The sequence below is a fragment of the Megalobrama amblycephala genome, linkage group LG9 (genome assembly GCF_018812025.1).
Source record: "Megalobrama amblycephala isolate DHTTF-2021 linkage group LG9, ASM1881202v1, whole genome shotgun sequence".
Classification (NCBI taxonomy): Eukaryota; Metazoa; Chordata; class Actinopteri; order Cypriniformes; family Xenocyprididae; genus Megalobrama; species Megalobrama amblycephala.
Genome location: NC_063052.1, coordinates 12,701,664 through 12,718,409, shown reverse-complemented (window position 1 = coordinate 12,718,409; position 16,746 = coordinate 12,701,664). Strand labels below are relative to the sequence as shown.

The following is a 16,746-nucleotide window of genomic DNA, read 5'->3' as shown; positions in this document are numbered from 1 at the left end:
ACTTCTGTTTTTGACATGCCAATTAAAAGCAAATTTGTCTAAAAATGTATATCTGTATAGCATACAATGCGTGTATAAACTGACTGTTATTTTAGAGGCCCTTGGTCAGATTTCCTTAAAGGGGACCTGTTATGCCCCTTTCACAAGATGTAATATAAGTCTCTGGTGTCCCCAGAATGTGTCTGTGAAGTTTCAGCTCAAAATACCCCACAGATCATTTATTATAGCTTGCCAAATTTGCCCCTATTTGGGTGCGAGCAAAAACACACTGTTTTTGTGTGTGTCCCTTTAAATACAAATGAGCTGCTGCTTCCTTTCCAGAAGAGGGCAGAGCTTCAGTTGCTCGACAACAACAAAGCTGGAGAATCTCATGCAGCCAAAATGAGGATTGTCAGTAACAGTGTTCAGCCTTACATTGTTCAAACCAGAGTTGACACTGATGGAGAGACTCAGGAAGAAGTTACAACTTTTAGAATGAAACTGGATGTTTCTGAATGGTTAGTGGATACATTTATGTAGTTGCTGTGGAGTGTTGTTGTCATGTCGGCATGACAACAACACTCTACTACAATAAAGACAAGTCATTTCACTCGGCGGCCATCTTTGAAACGCCTCTCCAAAACTGTTCGCCAACCTTACGATTAAATTTCATATTTGAAATCACCAATGAAACCTAACAACAACCAGCTCATAAATTTAGTTTCTAAACGCTCGAATCATGACAAAAAAACTATTTTTCAGGCTGGATCAAGCTAATGCGCATGCGCAGACCTAAATGCGCGTCTCTTCGGAGGCGGGCGTCTGACTGTTTCTATAGAAACCGGCGATTCTAAAGGCCGCCGAAGTGACGCGATGACTTTACCAGTCGGCGATTGGCTCATATTTAGAAGGCGGGACTTATTCCGCCATATTGCGCGTTACACTTTCTCCCATTCAAAACAATACGAGTGACACGTCTTGTGTTATTCTATAGTCTTTGAATAACTCTTCCTCTTCTCTAAAGCAGCCCAACATGGCCTCACCCCCTTTGTTGTGTGTTCTCAGGGGCAGGGTTTATGTCAATTTTAGGGTTAGTGATGTCACTAACCTGGAAAGAAGCTTGTTGTAGTCCTTAAACAGAGAATTCTTTAAAATATCTCCCTTTGCATTTAACTTTGAGCATCATAACTTTGCATTTGTTGTTTATGCTCAAACAGCAACATTATACACTAAAGTTAAAAAAGTAAAATCATAATCAACCACCCTTTTAACTTAAATACCTTCTTAAAAAAGACAACACCCCATGCTTCTTAAAGGAAAAAAAACACTGCTTAAATTACCTATAAAAGTGTTTATTCTTTAACATGAATCAATTATGTTACAGTATAACCCTAAATACAGTAGGTAATGATTTCAAATCATTTCTATTTACATTTATGCACATTATGATAGAGATCAAACCTGATGAAAAGGAAAACAGTGATAAACTAAACCACATGGTGTAACAGGTTGCACATTAGTAGTTCAAAGAATAGTAAAAGCCTTGACTACAGAGGACTTCAAACTAGGGATCTTTAGCACCCATTAATGCAAAAAAATATTTACAAATGCAACCATACAGACATATGCAAGCAATAACCTACATTTGCATGACTCATTTTCAAAGACACTTCAATGAGAAGTTCATTTTATTCTCCAAAATTAAAATCATCAGTTATTGGTGGCAGAAGGCACGTAAAACGCCTGCAAGTTTTGATGATCTGACTTAATGATCTATGATTTCTGATTCCTCAAAACCATGGAAAGACTCCAAATCGCTGTCTTTCTCAAAGATCTTTTTCAACGAAAGCATGCTGGACTGCGGAGAGGACAAAGATTCTGCAGAAACAATACTCGAGGTCTCCGCTTTCTGCTCCTCAACTTTATCTCCTTGCAATTTACTGACAAGGAGAGCTTCAGTGAGACTCCGCACGAGCTCTGAAGGTTCCTCAGACGTCACCTCTGGGTTTGAGCTCAAAACCCGATCGAAAGAGCGGAAGAGTAGCTTAGGCTCTGCTTTAAGGACATCCAGTACCTCCACAAGCCAGCGAGAAAGAAGAAGAGCAAGGTCAGCTGATTTGGCTCCAACCAGTTCCTGTGGCGCCGTCGTCACATGCTCGCTCCATCGAGCCTGCAGAAACTCGCGTAACACAGGCCCCAGGCAGGCTTCGAGGGGCTGCAGACGGCGAGAGCAACTGCGAGGGATCAGACCTGGAAGAGTGTTGGCACTGTTGAGCGCCGCCAAGAATTCATTAGACGTGTGGCCTTTGTATGTGTCCATTATCAGCAATCCTTTGCCTCCAGAACTAGGGTTGACATGCCGACACCACACCTTGTCCAACCAAAGCTGTAGTTTTTCTTCATCCGTGAACCCTTCTGGTCTAGCCTCCAGGATGATGAGGTCTGGCAAGGAATGTGCATCTGGTTTGAAAGGTTCGCCTCTGAGGAAAAGCATGGTGGACAATGTGGTCCCATCAGCCAGGGCTGTGAACACAACCTCTACGAGTGGATGTGTGGTGCCCATCAACTTAAAAGCAGACAACATGGACGATGAATCTGCAGAAGCTTCATCCAGCTGCTGCATATCTACAAATATGGAAAGCTCATCCATGGCGCCCATAGAAGATAGTCTAAATGCTTGTGAATTAACTTGCTTTTTCAGGAAGCTGCTGAAGGAGCGCTCCAGCTCCTGGGATTTACCCGGTAGCAACTTGCTGGAGGTGGCAAACGCCTGCAAGCCCAGATCATGGCGTAGCAAGAAATCAACCGCCGAGTCGTAAGAGATATCTTGCGCACCATGACTGCTCATGAAGTCGAAAAGGTTAGCTTCATCGATAGGTAGCTGTTGCTCACGTTGGCACAGCACCCATTCGACTAACCTATCGGCCGCCTGTGGCGTCAAGCCTTCTCTGCTTCTCAAGGGCTCAAGCTGAAGCTTCCGTTTCAAAAGCAACGACTGGACTTCTTCCGGAGGAGTGTCGAAGTGATTGGCGGCCTGTGGGACCCCACAGCAGAGGGCGTACAGTACAACTTTCAGCTGAGCTACGGTGAGCGTGTTCTCCACTGTACGTCCTGTATCGACTTCAGAAAGCCCTCCGTTCAAAGTTTGCTTCGGAGCATCTGGTTTGACGCCACAGTTTTTGTCTGGAATGGGAGTTTGTTCAATAGGTTGAACCTGAATGGGAAAGGACGCTGTGTGAGCGGGACTAGCAGGCAGCGTTATTGTGTAGCTGGGTCGAGGAAGGGGTGTAGAGGACAGAGGAAGTGAACTCCTGTTCACTTGCTTCACTTGCAAAGGCAAAAAGAATGCGTTGTTGAGTATCTGACCTCCTCGGAGTAGGTCCGTTGGGATGAAGACGAATCTACAATGAAAGTAATTTATAAGTTACCTCTTCTGCCAAACAGGATTTTCAATTGCTTTTATGAGCTCTACATGAATTGAAGGGAATGTTCACCCAAAAATGATAATTATCCCATGATTTACTCATCCTCAAGCCATCCTAAGTGTATATGACTATCTTCTTTCACAATCAAAGATATTTTTAAAAATATCCTGGCTCTTCCATAAATGGGGGTCGAGATTTTGAAGCCCCAAAAAAGAGCATCCATCCATCATAAAAATAATTCATACGGCTCCAGGGGGTTAATAAAGGCCTTCTGAAGTGAAGCGATGGGTTTTTGTAAGAAAAATATCCATATTTAAAGCTAAAATAACTAGCTTCTGGCAGACTACCGTACCCCTGAAGCGATCTATGACGTAGGACATAGGAATATCGTAAACTTAGACGCCTCTCGCGGTTTAAACAAATATGGCTGTGCCACAAACTCAAGCTCCTCTTCTCTTATATTGAAATCCTCTGACATTTCTCTTTAAAATTTCTCATTTTAGACTTCTGATTCATGACCAGTGTTTTGTTTTGCTCGATCCTCTGCGCTTCCGTGTTCATCATTGCATCATGCCGTAAATCAATGAGTACAGCTGTCTGCCGGAAGCTAGTTTTTATAGTTAATTAAGTTTTAAATATGGATATCTTTCTTACAAAAACCCATCGCTTCGCTTCAAAAGGCCTTCATTAACCCTCTGGAGTTGTATGGATTATTTTTACGATGGATGGATGCATTTTTTTGGCCTTCAAAATCCCAACCCCTGTTCACTACCATTATAAAGCTTGGAAGAGGCAGGATATTTTTTAAATACAAAAACAATCTCTGATTGTGTTCGTCTGAAAGAAGAGAGTCATATACACCTAGGATGGCTTGAGGGTGAGTAAAATCATGGGATAATTTTCATTTATGGATGAACTAACCCCTTAAGCTTCTACAGCCTTTTCCTAAGAGTTTTCTATTTTGGGTAAACTATCCCAATAAGCATTCCTTTTCTGTCATCATTTGCTCACCCTCATGTTGTTCCAAACCTGTATCACTGTAAAAGTTGTTCTGAAGAACGTTTTTGTCCATACAATAAAAGTCAGTGGGGTCCGATGTTGTTTCGGACCCCACTGACTTTTATTGTGACATCCATTATATGAAAAAAAAACAAAAACAAAAAACCTGAAGACATTTTAATATATCTTTTATGTTTCACAGATTCACAGTAGACAGACAGACATACATACATACAGGTTTGGAACAACATGAGGGAGTAAATGATAGAAACTAACCCTTTAAAATGAAAAAGAAGCAGAAGTCAACATACCTTTTGTAGCCACGTGAAAATCCTTCTGAAACATGAGGAATAATATTAATAATGTGACTGGGATCATTATTAAGTGCTTGACTTTTCAATTAAAAGATATTTTTAGACATAAATAAACAAACTTACCCCGCAAGGTGCACCGGCTTGCTTGATGTTTAGGATAATCAGCAAGATGTTTGGCCATCGAATCTCCAACCCGAGTTTTGTATCTACATGTGGTACAGTTCAGTCTCCCCTTCCTGCAAACATTTTCGTTATCACGATTGACAATAAAAGTAATTTTACATTCAGAGCAAAAAAAAAAAAAAAAAAAAAAAAACTCAGGTCTTACTTTGGGCAGGGTTTGTATAGGGTGATATATTTTTTGGTGCTTCTCCGAGGAACATGTACACTGCAAATAAACATGAGGGAGAAATAAGAAAACACTCAACACCTCACAAAAATGAAATTGAAAGGTTTTTCACCCGATCATGTTATATTAATTGTTTTTTTTTTACAGATAGGTAAAGGTAATCTAAATGTAAAAATAAGGGAAATAACCATGCACAATTAAATATTACTAATTAATAATACCAAACAATATCAATCCATTAGCAAATAATCAATATATGATATATAGTCCATTCCTAAGGTAAAACACTTTGTTTTTTCAAATAGTACTACCTCAAAAACTGAGGAAAAAAGATTTTCACCTGATCATGTGATTCGCATAAGCTCTGGAACAGCAAGTACAGTATCGGCAGAGGGAACAGCTCACGTAGGTGGGGAAATGGTTGGAAAAATATGGAATGTCAAAGTTGCATTCCATGCAGAAGTGTTTTTCTGTTGGCTTGCTGGAAGAACAATATGATGGTCAGAAGAGATTATATATATATATATATATATATATATATATATATATATATATATATATATATATTAGGGCTGTCAAAATAACGCGTTAATTTCGATTAATTAATCTGAGAAAAAATAACGTGTTAAAAAAATAACGCAGATTAATCCATTCCGTATTGACCTTTGAACCTGGAGCCGTTCTAGCCACCATTCGACTGTAAAATGAAGGAGGGAGACGACTGCTGCGCTGACGGACAGAACGAGCAGAGCTCCTCCCTCGTGCACGCGAGCTCTCTCTGTCTTCAAAGTAAGCACCGTCTTTGCACTCTCTCTACCTCACACATAATAATCTAAATCAACTGACACAATGCTAAAAGTTCGTAAGACCGAATCCATGTTTCCCGAGGCGCATTCGGAGAATAACTGCTGTAACCGCTGGGTGTGAATAGTGCTCAAAAGAACGTCACCTCATCTTCTCTGACAGGCGCCCTGCACGTGCAGCTGACATAAACCACTTTCAGTAAACAAAAAGAAAATCCTATCCAGTGGTGAAGTGTTTTCTGTGTTGACAAATCTTTTGCGATGTCCTAATAACAGTCGCGATTCGCACGCAACGCGTCAACATCCGCTAATGTCCAATTCGCGACCTAATGACTCATTTGAACAGATTCATTTTAATGAATCATGACAACAACTGATCTGTCCACACGGTCTATAATAAATCATTTACTCGAACAACTCTGAAATGAGAACATAAGTGTGCTTACCCCATTTAGCAAGAGTGGTTAGTAAAATTAGCCTTAATAATCCACAATATTTTCAGGTTATTTAAATGACAATGTGTAGTAAATTAAGCAGTTAGTTTAGACTGGAGTGAGGTGAAACCAGAACAAGGCAAGTTGTTGTTAGCTAGGTGCATTCAATTGTATATGGTAGAAAATTATATTATTAGTTAATATAACTTCTAAATGCTACTTTTTAATACTTTTCAGGTTTAGCAAAAAAACATCTCTTACAAAGCTATAAAATCACTATTTTTTGTTTTTTGTTTTTCAAAGAGGGCAAGAAAGAATTACAGTGAGAGTGACGGGTACTTTATTGTCAGTATCGGGCTTGCAAATCACGTGGGTAGGGCACTTTTTACTGTTTGTGTGGATGACCATGTCTGTCACCACCGAAGACAAATTGAAATATTTGATACTTTCACAGCAAAAATTATGTATGCGATTAATTTAGATTAATTAATCACAGAGTATGTAATTAATTAGATTAAACATTTTTAATCGATTGACAGCCCTAATATATATATATATAAACAGCAGATAAAGAGAGAGAGAGAGAGAGAAAATATTATATCTGTATACACTCACCATTGACTCTCAAACTTGACCATTAGCTCCATCATGCTTTCCACTGGCTTTTTCTTGAGAGGAATGACTTTATTGGTGACACTGTGAGATGCTGCAGGTGTTGATGTAACATTTGAGGAAGTGTTCAATGGAGGTGCTCCTAACTGATCTCTGTTGTCAGTACTGTCAGCGTAAGCTCGGATGATTACCTGAAGCAGAGAGGAGTAAATGGTGAGGCCATCAAACAAGCAGTAAACCAGCAATATCTATGACTGGGAGTCTCTTACCCTAGTTCCAGGTGTGAGGCCCTCTAATTGCTTGGGTTTGACACAGGTCCTGTGAAACCTTTGTCTGTGGTGCAACTCGTCCTTCTCACAAGTGAACTGAAGTCGGCATCTGCCACAATGATGCGCTTTTTTTTTCTGGACGAATAAACAAACTTTAATAGGAATGATACAGAAGACATATTCTGCTACAGATGAATGTAGACATCACAACATATCACACAACAGTATGCAAAAGGGTATTTCATAATGAGATTGTGATATTAAATTATGCGTTCATTAGATGAAGGTTATTAAGTGTTATTATCTATCATTAAAAACCCTCTGAGCACAGACACTTCAGTGCTAAGCACATTCTTTACCTGATGTCTAATGTAGTGCAACTGGAAGCCACCACACGACCTAAACACTTTTAAGCAGTAGGGACACATTAAGATGCAGGTGTCCTTGTGCTGCTCTGTGAAGTGGCTTATAACATCTTGGTAGAAAGAAGATCGGTATTCGCACACCTGAGGAGCAAAAAGAGTAAGTGATTTACACAAATGTTTTCGAGACAAAACAGTTGCTGCTGAGAGGAATGACATGAAGCACGTGTACACAAAGTTACCTGACACATGTAGGGCATCTCACCGGGCTTGTGCGCGTGTTTCATGTGGTTCAGAAAGAGGGGTTCGCTCTCAAAGGACCACTCACAGATCTTGCACACTTCTGTAAAGCAGAATGAAATGTTTTAAAGGGGACCTGCTTTTTTACATTGTAATGTTGCTGTTCGAGCATGAAAAAGGTCTGCAAAGTCTTGTCAAAGGGAGATATTCTCTATATCAGTGTGCACTGTTTCTGAACTCCCTGAAATGACTTCATTGTAGTTTTCATGTCACATTATTCCTCATTTAAATAATTCCCACCTAAGGCGTATGCAAAATAAAGGGGCGGGGCTTGGTTGAGTTAGTTAGTATTGTGTTGAAACTCATGGTCATGGTAAAGGGCGGGACATTTCCCAAACACGCTCGAAGTGGTTATCCAATCACAACACACTGGTCCAGCTGACCAATCAGAGCACATTGTGCTTTTCAGAAGGAGGGGCTTCATAGAGTCAGGAACTAAACAGAGTGTTACAAACTGGGAAAAGAGGAGCTGCAACAATGTCAAATATGGGAAAAATAAGTTTTTTTTTTTTTTTTAATTCAAGCATGAAAACATTCTAGCAGAGCCCAAAAACAAAATCAAGACTTTGTAAAAGGGCATAATATGGCCTCTAAGTAGGAACTAAAATACCGGCAGTCAAATATTAACAACTCATGCATCAACAATGGATTAAAATCTAGTTTTTGACATACATATGAAAGGGTTTTAGGTGTATAGACTCACTTGAGGACTCTGCATGGTTATGAACTGTCTCAACGTGGCACTGCAGACGGAAGGGCGTTGAGAAGTTTCTGTAGCAATGCTGGCACATAGAATGATAGTCCACTTCCCCTGTTTGGCGCTCCAACTCCATGTGGTGTTTCATGTGGTTCATCATCCTTTAAAATGAGGATTGAGGGTTGAACACATCTATCTATACCAACAACGCCCCTCAAAAACAAATCTGAAAACCAACTTACTTGATGTTGCCCTTCACCTTCTTGTCACAGAACTGGCATTTCATTGCAACAGGATCTGCATTGGTTCTTAATGATGCAGGTTGGCCAGGATGTTGCCCATAGAAGAAGTCTTCAACTAACATGATCATTCTGCCTTGGTCGTCAAAATCTCCAGAGCGAGGATTAGGCACTCCCTCAGGTATCTCAGAAGTGGTGACGTGTTTGAGAGATGTTTCTGAGGACGTGGAGAAGGAAACGGGATTCTCTGATGTGGAGGGTTTCGAGTGGGTTTTGTCACTCGTGCGCTTGATCCTTTTTCTAGCTTGGGCCTTCAGGTCCCGGACACTCTTGATAAGTTCTTGATTGCATTGCTGGAAAATGGGGAACAAGATGAATGGACATGAGTAAGACCTTGGTGAAAGGTTTAAAGACCACCATAGAGGAGGTTCTTAAACAAGAAAGGCTTCGTACAGCATTGTTTGTAGATATTTATTCTAAAAAGTGCATGAGTAAAAACTTACACAGAAGTATCCACGGAGGGACTGACTCTTTTGGTAAACGGCTTTACAGCGGACACAGGAATTCGAAGAACTGGCGCCTCTTTTTAATGCTGTAGAACAAAGATATGCCACTCAATCCCTTCTCAGAGACCTCTTAAAGGGATAGTTCACCCAAAAATGAAAATTATGTCATTAATGACTCACCCTCATGTCGTTCCAAACCCGTAAGACCTCTGTTCATCTTCGGAACACAGTTTAAGATATTTTAGATTTAGTCCGAGAGCTTTCTGTCCTCTGTTGAAAATGTATGTACGGTATACTGTGCATGTTCAGAAAGGTAATAAAAACATCATCAAAGTAGTCCATGTGACATCAGTGGGTTAGTTGGAATTTGTTGAAGCATCGAAAATACATTTTGGTCCAAAAATAACAAAAACTACGACTTTATTCAGCATTGTCTTCTCTTCCGGAATCCTTTCCATTGAATTGATTCCATTGAACTGATTCCATTGAATTGATTCCATTGAATCCTTTCATCTGTCGGCGTTGGTAATGCACTTTTATGTCGCCGTGGTTGTTTTTGATGATTAGGACATCCGCGACATTTTAAAGCATCGAAAATACATTTTGGTCCAAAAATAACAAAAACTACGACTTTATTCAGCATTGTCTTCTCTTCCGGGTCTGTTGTCAATTCGCGTTCACGACTCCACTTCTTCTTCTTCTTTCCTGTTTTACGGCGGTTGGCATCCAGCTTATTGGTGCATTACCACCCCCTTCTGCTCCGGAGTGTGGTTCACGACTCCGCAGTGACGCTGCTGACGTGTTATCTGGTGCGCCCGAGCTTCGTTTACAGTCTGAGGGAGACGCATGCTGTATTCAAGCTATTCTACATTGTTTGTATTTTGGTATTGCTATATTTTTTAAAATGGTGCGTAAGTGTGCATGTCGCGGATGTCCTAATCGCCAAAAACAACCACGGCGACGTAAAAGTGCATTACCAACGCCGACAGTTGAAAGGATTCAATGGAATCAGTTCAATGGAATCAATTCAATGGAAAGGATTCCGGAAGAGAAGACAATGCTGAATAAAGTCATAGTTTTTGTTATTTTTGGACCAAAATGTATTTTCGATGCTTCAACAAATTCTAACTAACCCACTGATGTCACATGGACTACTTTGATGATGTTTTTATTACCTTTCTGGACATGGACAGTATACCGTACAAACATTTTCAATGGAGGGACAGAAAGCTCTCGGACTAAATCTAAAATATCTTAAACTGTGTTCCGAAGATGAACGGAGGTCTTACGGGTTTGGAACGACATGAGGGCGAGTCATTAATGACATAATTTTCATTTTTTCACCCAAAAATGAAAATTCTGTCATCAATTAATCACCTTCATGTCGCTCCAAATCCAAACAACACCTTGTTTCTGCAGCAACTTTCAGCATGTTTCCTATAACAATATATGACGTCTACGTTTTACGTCGTGGTGAGAGAAATTTACAAACCATGCGAAATCTGATCAGAGCAGTCAAACTGAAATGGATTTCCAGAAATGCAATTTGAAAAGGATATCAAACCACATGTGTAGCATTTCATTTGATTTTTTGCCATTCCCACTTGCTAAATCTGATCAGATTTCAATCAGATATGCACTAAAATCGGATTTGGACTGAAAGTCTGAACGTAGCCTAAATGATGAAAATTTAAATTTTTGGGTGAACTAGTACTTTAAACACACAAGAGCTGCATGATTCTGGATACACTGAGAATCACAACATTTTTCTGTTTACAATAAGGATCACGATTTTTCCTCAATTCTGAATAGACAACTAAACAAAATAACGTCATTTACAAGAGCTTGTGACAAAATGTTAATTGCTGCAGTCTATATAATAAATATTTAAGTAACTTGAATTATTTTTTTTTATTGGTTTGAATGAATGATTCAATGACTCACTCATACAAACTTCACTCACTATAGGATGAATGAGCATTTTTGAACAAATTTCTTGAATGAATGAATCAATGACAAATGCATTTTTAACAGTCACTTGTCACCATCTACTGGTGTAACAATGTAATGACACAATCTTTATTTGAAGCATCAACTTACTAGTTCAAAAGGTGATTTAGTCTATTTTGATTGCTTCAGTAGACATCAGTAGACAGTGTTTATAGCCGATTCCAAGCTATAACCTTTTATCCCAGTGCTCTCTAATAATTTTTATTGATGCAAGACAGAAATAATGATACTGTATGGTTGAAAAGGCTGTTTGTGAAGCTATTTCATACCTATACATGACAACTGCTCTCTCTGGGTCAGAACCCAGATCTGAATGTCCGCTGTGATCGTGCTTGTCGAAGGTTTAATAGACATAGTGAATCATTGTTATTAAGGAATAAGTGGAATGAGTGTTTGAATCGAGATTGCAATCTTTTAACGATTAATCGTGCAGCTCTAAAACACAAACAATGTCAATCAATATGTTTAATCAATAAGCTGATGTCAACATATAAAGCATCAGTAGTAATTAAAAACTAGATCTGAAAAATAGGAGGGTGAAACCGAATCAGTGATTCATCAGAAAAAGGTCCTGACCGTTAGTTGTTGTGGCAGGAGGGGCAAAGATCTGTGCTTGAGGTCTCACAGTCTGAGACAGCCCACCAGACAGGAATGGGGCTGGAGCTCTGTTTATGTTGTTTTGGATGGTGACGGTTGAGGTGGGCTGCACTAGTGAACTCACTACTTGACCAGCAGCTGCTCCAGCAAGCTTCGTAAACTTTATAACTTTAATTGTTGCACCTATCAAAGTAAACAAAAAATAAAACAGACAGGTCAATGACCCAAGAATTGATGCACAATGTAAAAAGTGTGTGATAAACTGCATGAATTGTCACCTGGAGCTGCGGCTGGTAGGACGTTGGAGGGTGTCACATTGAGAGTGGTCACTCCTGGGGCCGATGAGGTGATGCTTTGTACGTTCGAGGGGCTATTGATGGTCAAGGTGACTGGGATCTGCAATGCTGATAGTTTTCCAGGCGTCGTTTGCTGTACTGCACTCCCTGGGGTGACCATCCGCGGAGCAATTAACTGGGGTGTCTGAGCTGAAGAGGTCAGAGGAAGTATTTCAGCAAAATGAGTAATGCCCCAATAAAAATACAAAACATTTGTTTTTGTGCAGCAAAGAAAACTAAATGCATGGCAACACTGGAGACTCTTGAGCACTTGTGTTTATGTTGGATGCATGAACATTCATCACTTATATGTGCATATAAATGTTAAAGGCACAATATGTAAGATTTTTAGATTAAAATATCCAAAAACCATTAGAACAATGTTATATATTTTGTTGATGTGTGTACTTACTGCTTCATACCACAGTAATGTTAATAAAACTTTAATACATTAGCTCATCCATGAACATGATTTCTGCCCGAGTCTGTCGGATTGTTTTCCATCGGGTGCGGAGGCGACAAATCCCATGATTCCACGCTCATTCACGGCGTGATCAAGCTACACCCTTGTTTTGAATAAGCGACATCTAGTGGCGAAAATTACATATTGTGCCTTTAAAATTGTGATGAAATGAATGCAGCGACAGATCTTTTCTTTTGCATTGTGACGTACATTAGAGTGTAAAACAAGCAGAAATGTACGGCGGCGACTTGTTTCTATCCATTGGTTGTAGAATGGATTTTAAGATGCTGCCGTTGCACTCAAAAATGAATGAGCGCTTGCAATAGACTATAAAAAAGAGGCAGAGTGAACCGGAGAGAAGTCTGTTGTTTACACAGGAAAATTGAGTAATGATTAAACATTTCATGGTCAAAAATTTTAGAAAATGAAACATAAATGCAAAGATGAATTGCTCACAGCGAGATACAGTATTTAAAATGCATTTAGAAAATATATGGGGAATTTTTCTTTCATGCTGAAATTCAGCTTAAAATTCAGCAATGCATCTTGCAAAATATGTCTGGGAGGGAGTAACCATGTAATTAAATCAAATTATGACTTACCAGCAGTAAGAAAACTAATAGGCTGTCCATTCAAGATGTAACCAAGTGATGTTCCCAAACTCATTGGCCCTGCCAAAGGCTGACCTGGATTAGGCTAAAACAGATGATCATCACTTAAATACAACATCTTTGGTATGTCTACGTATGTAAACAGAAGGTTAAATGCCTTATTGATAGTAAAAGAGCAAAGTGAAACCTGTGCACTGATGTAGATAGTCTGGCCAAGTGTGCCACCTGCAGCTCCACCCGGCTGGACAGCATTAGGCACTAACGTAACAGCAGGAGCTAGAGGTAAATACAAAATCTCACAGTTATTCTTTTAACAGTGTTTTTGCAGTGTGGCATGTCTGCGATCACTAATGACCACTAGGTACATGGAAAGAAACCCTCTAACTGGAAAGTCAATTCTGCATAGCACTGGAATACTGTTTAGATCTTTATTGCATGTTTGTTTTCTTCTTACCAGAAGCCAAAGGCACAGCTTGATTTACGAGGTCAGTTGTAGCTGATGTCGGTTCAGCGGTGCCAACAGATTGTGCACTATTGCCACTTGCGACTACAGTAACTAAATTAAAAAAATAAACAAAAGGCATTAAATTTCTATTTTTATTTACACTCGTTTTCCTAATATATGGTTAAATGCTCGATTAAATGATCAAGACATGATAATGAGTGTTTTTACATATAGTGAAAACTTAACAAATGCCCTGTCCAAATACCCACACTTGTGGTCTTGGCCACCTGAAAGCGCGTACACACGACAGGAAGTGCCAAAATGCCAAAGTGCAGTGCTAAACCCACACTAAACCCACACTTTCTGCGTATCCCATCATGCATCATGTTCAGGCATGTTCCTCTAAATCGAGAAATCGTGAAATGTTGAGGAAAACTTTCCACTGTAAGGTAATTTAATTAGATATTACATAGAATTTGGGAGTAAAACAAGTGTTGTGCTATTTATTGGTGCAAAGATGAGTAGGCCATGTGTATTTTATACAACATTTGCAACTGCCTTTAATCAATTAGAAGCACCACAATTTTAAATGGGATCTACCATCTACTGAACAGACACTTAGAAGTTTTTAAATTTCATTTTAAATTTTTCATTTTAAGTTTTTTATTACATTTTAAAATGCAAAGTATTGAAAATCAAAAATAAAAATTTTTTGCAATACTATAAGGGTGTCCCATTGGGTAATTAAAAAGTTCTACATACTTGCGGTCTTCTTGTCTACTTGAACACTTGGGCCAAATACAGGAAACATGTCATGTAAGTAGACAAGTGGTCAAGTGCAAAGACCGCAAGTGTGGGTATTTGGACAGGGCAAAAAACATTCACCTTTGTTAAATCGCTGGTTCCTGTTTTCTGTAATACTCTGGCATGGCTCTAGATCATCTTCATCACATTGCATGTAAAGGTCCGAATCTGCCATGTTTCTGTAAACAAAAATATTCAATTATACAGTCATCACTCCTGTCAGCAAGACTATGTTGGCTATGGCCAGTGGGTAGCTAAACATATACTATCTATTTGACATTAAAACATTACTATTATTATTAATAAATAGAAAAGCTAACAGGACAAGTGATAATTTTGTTATATGCAATGCAGCTTTTAATCAACAATAACATTTAAAGTCTGGACAATGTGTAACAAGACCTTATTTTTCCTTTATATATATATATTATACATTTTAGTTGTCAGTGGTTGTTCTGAGGCTCTCAACTGATACTTTCAAACATAAAGTTAAAAAAAATCATAAACAGTGTTGGTGTGATGCATTACTAAGTAATTAATGACTGTAATTTAATTACTTTTCACTTGAAAAAAGTAAAGTAAGGGATTACTCATTTTTTTCTGTAATCTGATTACAGTTATTTCAGATGTAATTGCATTAAATACTATATAGAACAATTCTACATAAAACAATAATGGATTTAACATGTAATGTTAAAATGTATGTTTTTAATGTAACCTTCTCCCTTTAAATACTAGTTCAAGAATAATTAAAGGATTAGTTCACTTTCAAATAAATTTTCCTTATAATTTACTCACCCCCATGTCATCCAAGATGTTTATGTCTTTCTTTCTTCAGTGGAAAAGAAATTAAGGTTTTTGATGAAAACATTCTAGGATTATTCTCCTTACGGTGGTCTTCAATGGACTCCAAATGGTTGAAGGTCAAAATTACAGTTTCAGTGCAGCTTCAAAGCGTTCTACACGATCCCAGACGAGAAATAAGGGTCTTATCTAGAGAAACGATCAGTCATTTTCGAAAAAAATAAAACTGTATATGCTTTATAAACAAAAAATAATCGCCTTGCATGTGCTTCTGCTAAAACTGCACTTTCGTATTCTTCAAAAAGCTTACGCTGTATGTCCTACGCCTTCCCTATTCTACTTGCGGAAAAAACAGAAGTGGCGCTGCGTTCGTTCCGTAAGTAGAATAGGGAAGGCGTAGGACATACAGCGTAAGCTTTTTGAAGAATACAGAAGTGCGGTTTTGGCGGAAGCACTTAGAAGGCGATCATTTGTTTATATAAAGCATATACATTTACATTTTTCCGAAAATGACCGATCGTTTCATTAGATAAGACCCTTATTCCTCATCTGGTATCCTTTAAAGCCCTTTGAAGCTGCAATGAAACTGTAATTTTGACCTTCAACTGTTTGGAGTCCATTGAAGTCCACTATAAGGAGAATAATCCTGGAATGTTTTCATCAAAAACCTTAATTTCTTTTCCACTGAAGAAAGAAAGACATGAACATCTTGGATGACATGGGGGTGAGTAAATTATAAGGAAAATGTTATTTGAAAGTGAACTAATCCTTTTAAGCAATTTTATATTATTTATTTGAAGGAATTAAAAGAGCAGTTTCACGTCTATCCTTGTAACTTGAGGTTGATATGGGATTTAGAAAGTAATTTTTTAGAAAGAATAATTAGTATAGTAATCCAACTACACTGTCGAAGATGTAATTAGTAGCTAGTAATTAATTACTTTTTAGGGTAACCCATCCAACACTGTTCATATTGTTTACTTCCTGTCATACTTTGGGCAAAAAACAGTGATATGTATGACATAAACCGATTTCTTCCCTCAGTATCTACAAACTGTCATAATAATAAACGTGAGCTGCAACAGACGCGCGCTCGCGATCCTCCCGTAGAGCGCGCGCGAGGCTAACATTAGCCCGCCCTGCTAACTGCACGCATGTGTCCTGCCAATGCGCGACCCCGTGCAGCTGTGTATGCAAAGCTAGAGGGGCTAGCCTTTACCTGACTGCACAACTTTTAACAACTACTTTACAAACACCTGACGCGTTGTTTCTAGGGAGAATAAAGGGGAAGTCTTACCTCGTGCACAGTTTTGCATATGCGCAAGATAGGACACAGATTTATAACGCGTTATTTCCTTTAGTTCTTCGCGGGGTTTGCCATGATGGAAA

At 38.9% G+C, this 16,746-nt stretch overlaps 1 protein-coding gene across 1 annotated transcript; it reads right to left on the bottom strand.

Annotated features, from left to right (window-relative positions):
• Positions 1-1,315: 1,315 nt before the first annotated feature.
• Positions 1,316-16,692, bottom strand: pogza (pogo transposable element derived with ZNF domain a; the record flags this gene model as incomplete). Its single annotated transcript, XM_048201627.1, has 19 exons — positions 1,316-3,380; positions 4,715-4,739; positions 4,841-4,953; positions 5,046-5,105; positions 5,407-5,547; positions 6,919-7,106; positions 7,185-7,319; positions 7,544-7,690; positions 7,789-7,889; positions 8,550-8,704; positions 8,786-9,135; positions 9,286-9,374; positions 11,875-12,078; positions 12,174-12,380; positions 13,296-13,389; positions 13,492-13,580; positions 13,759-13,860; positions 14,635-14,732; positions 16,655-16,692. Coding segments are annotated over 19 exons (3,972 nt in total), but the record flags the coding sequence as incomplete, so codon positions are not given.
• Between the last annotated feature and the right edge of the window lie 54 nt (positions 16,693-16,746).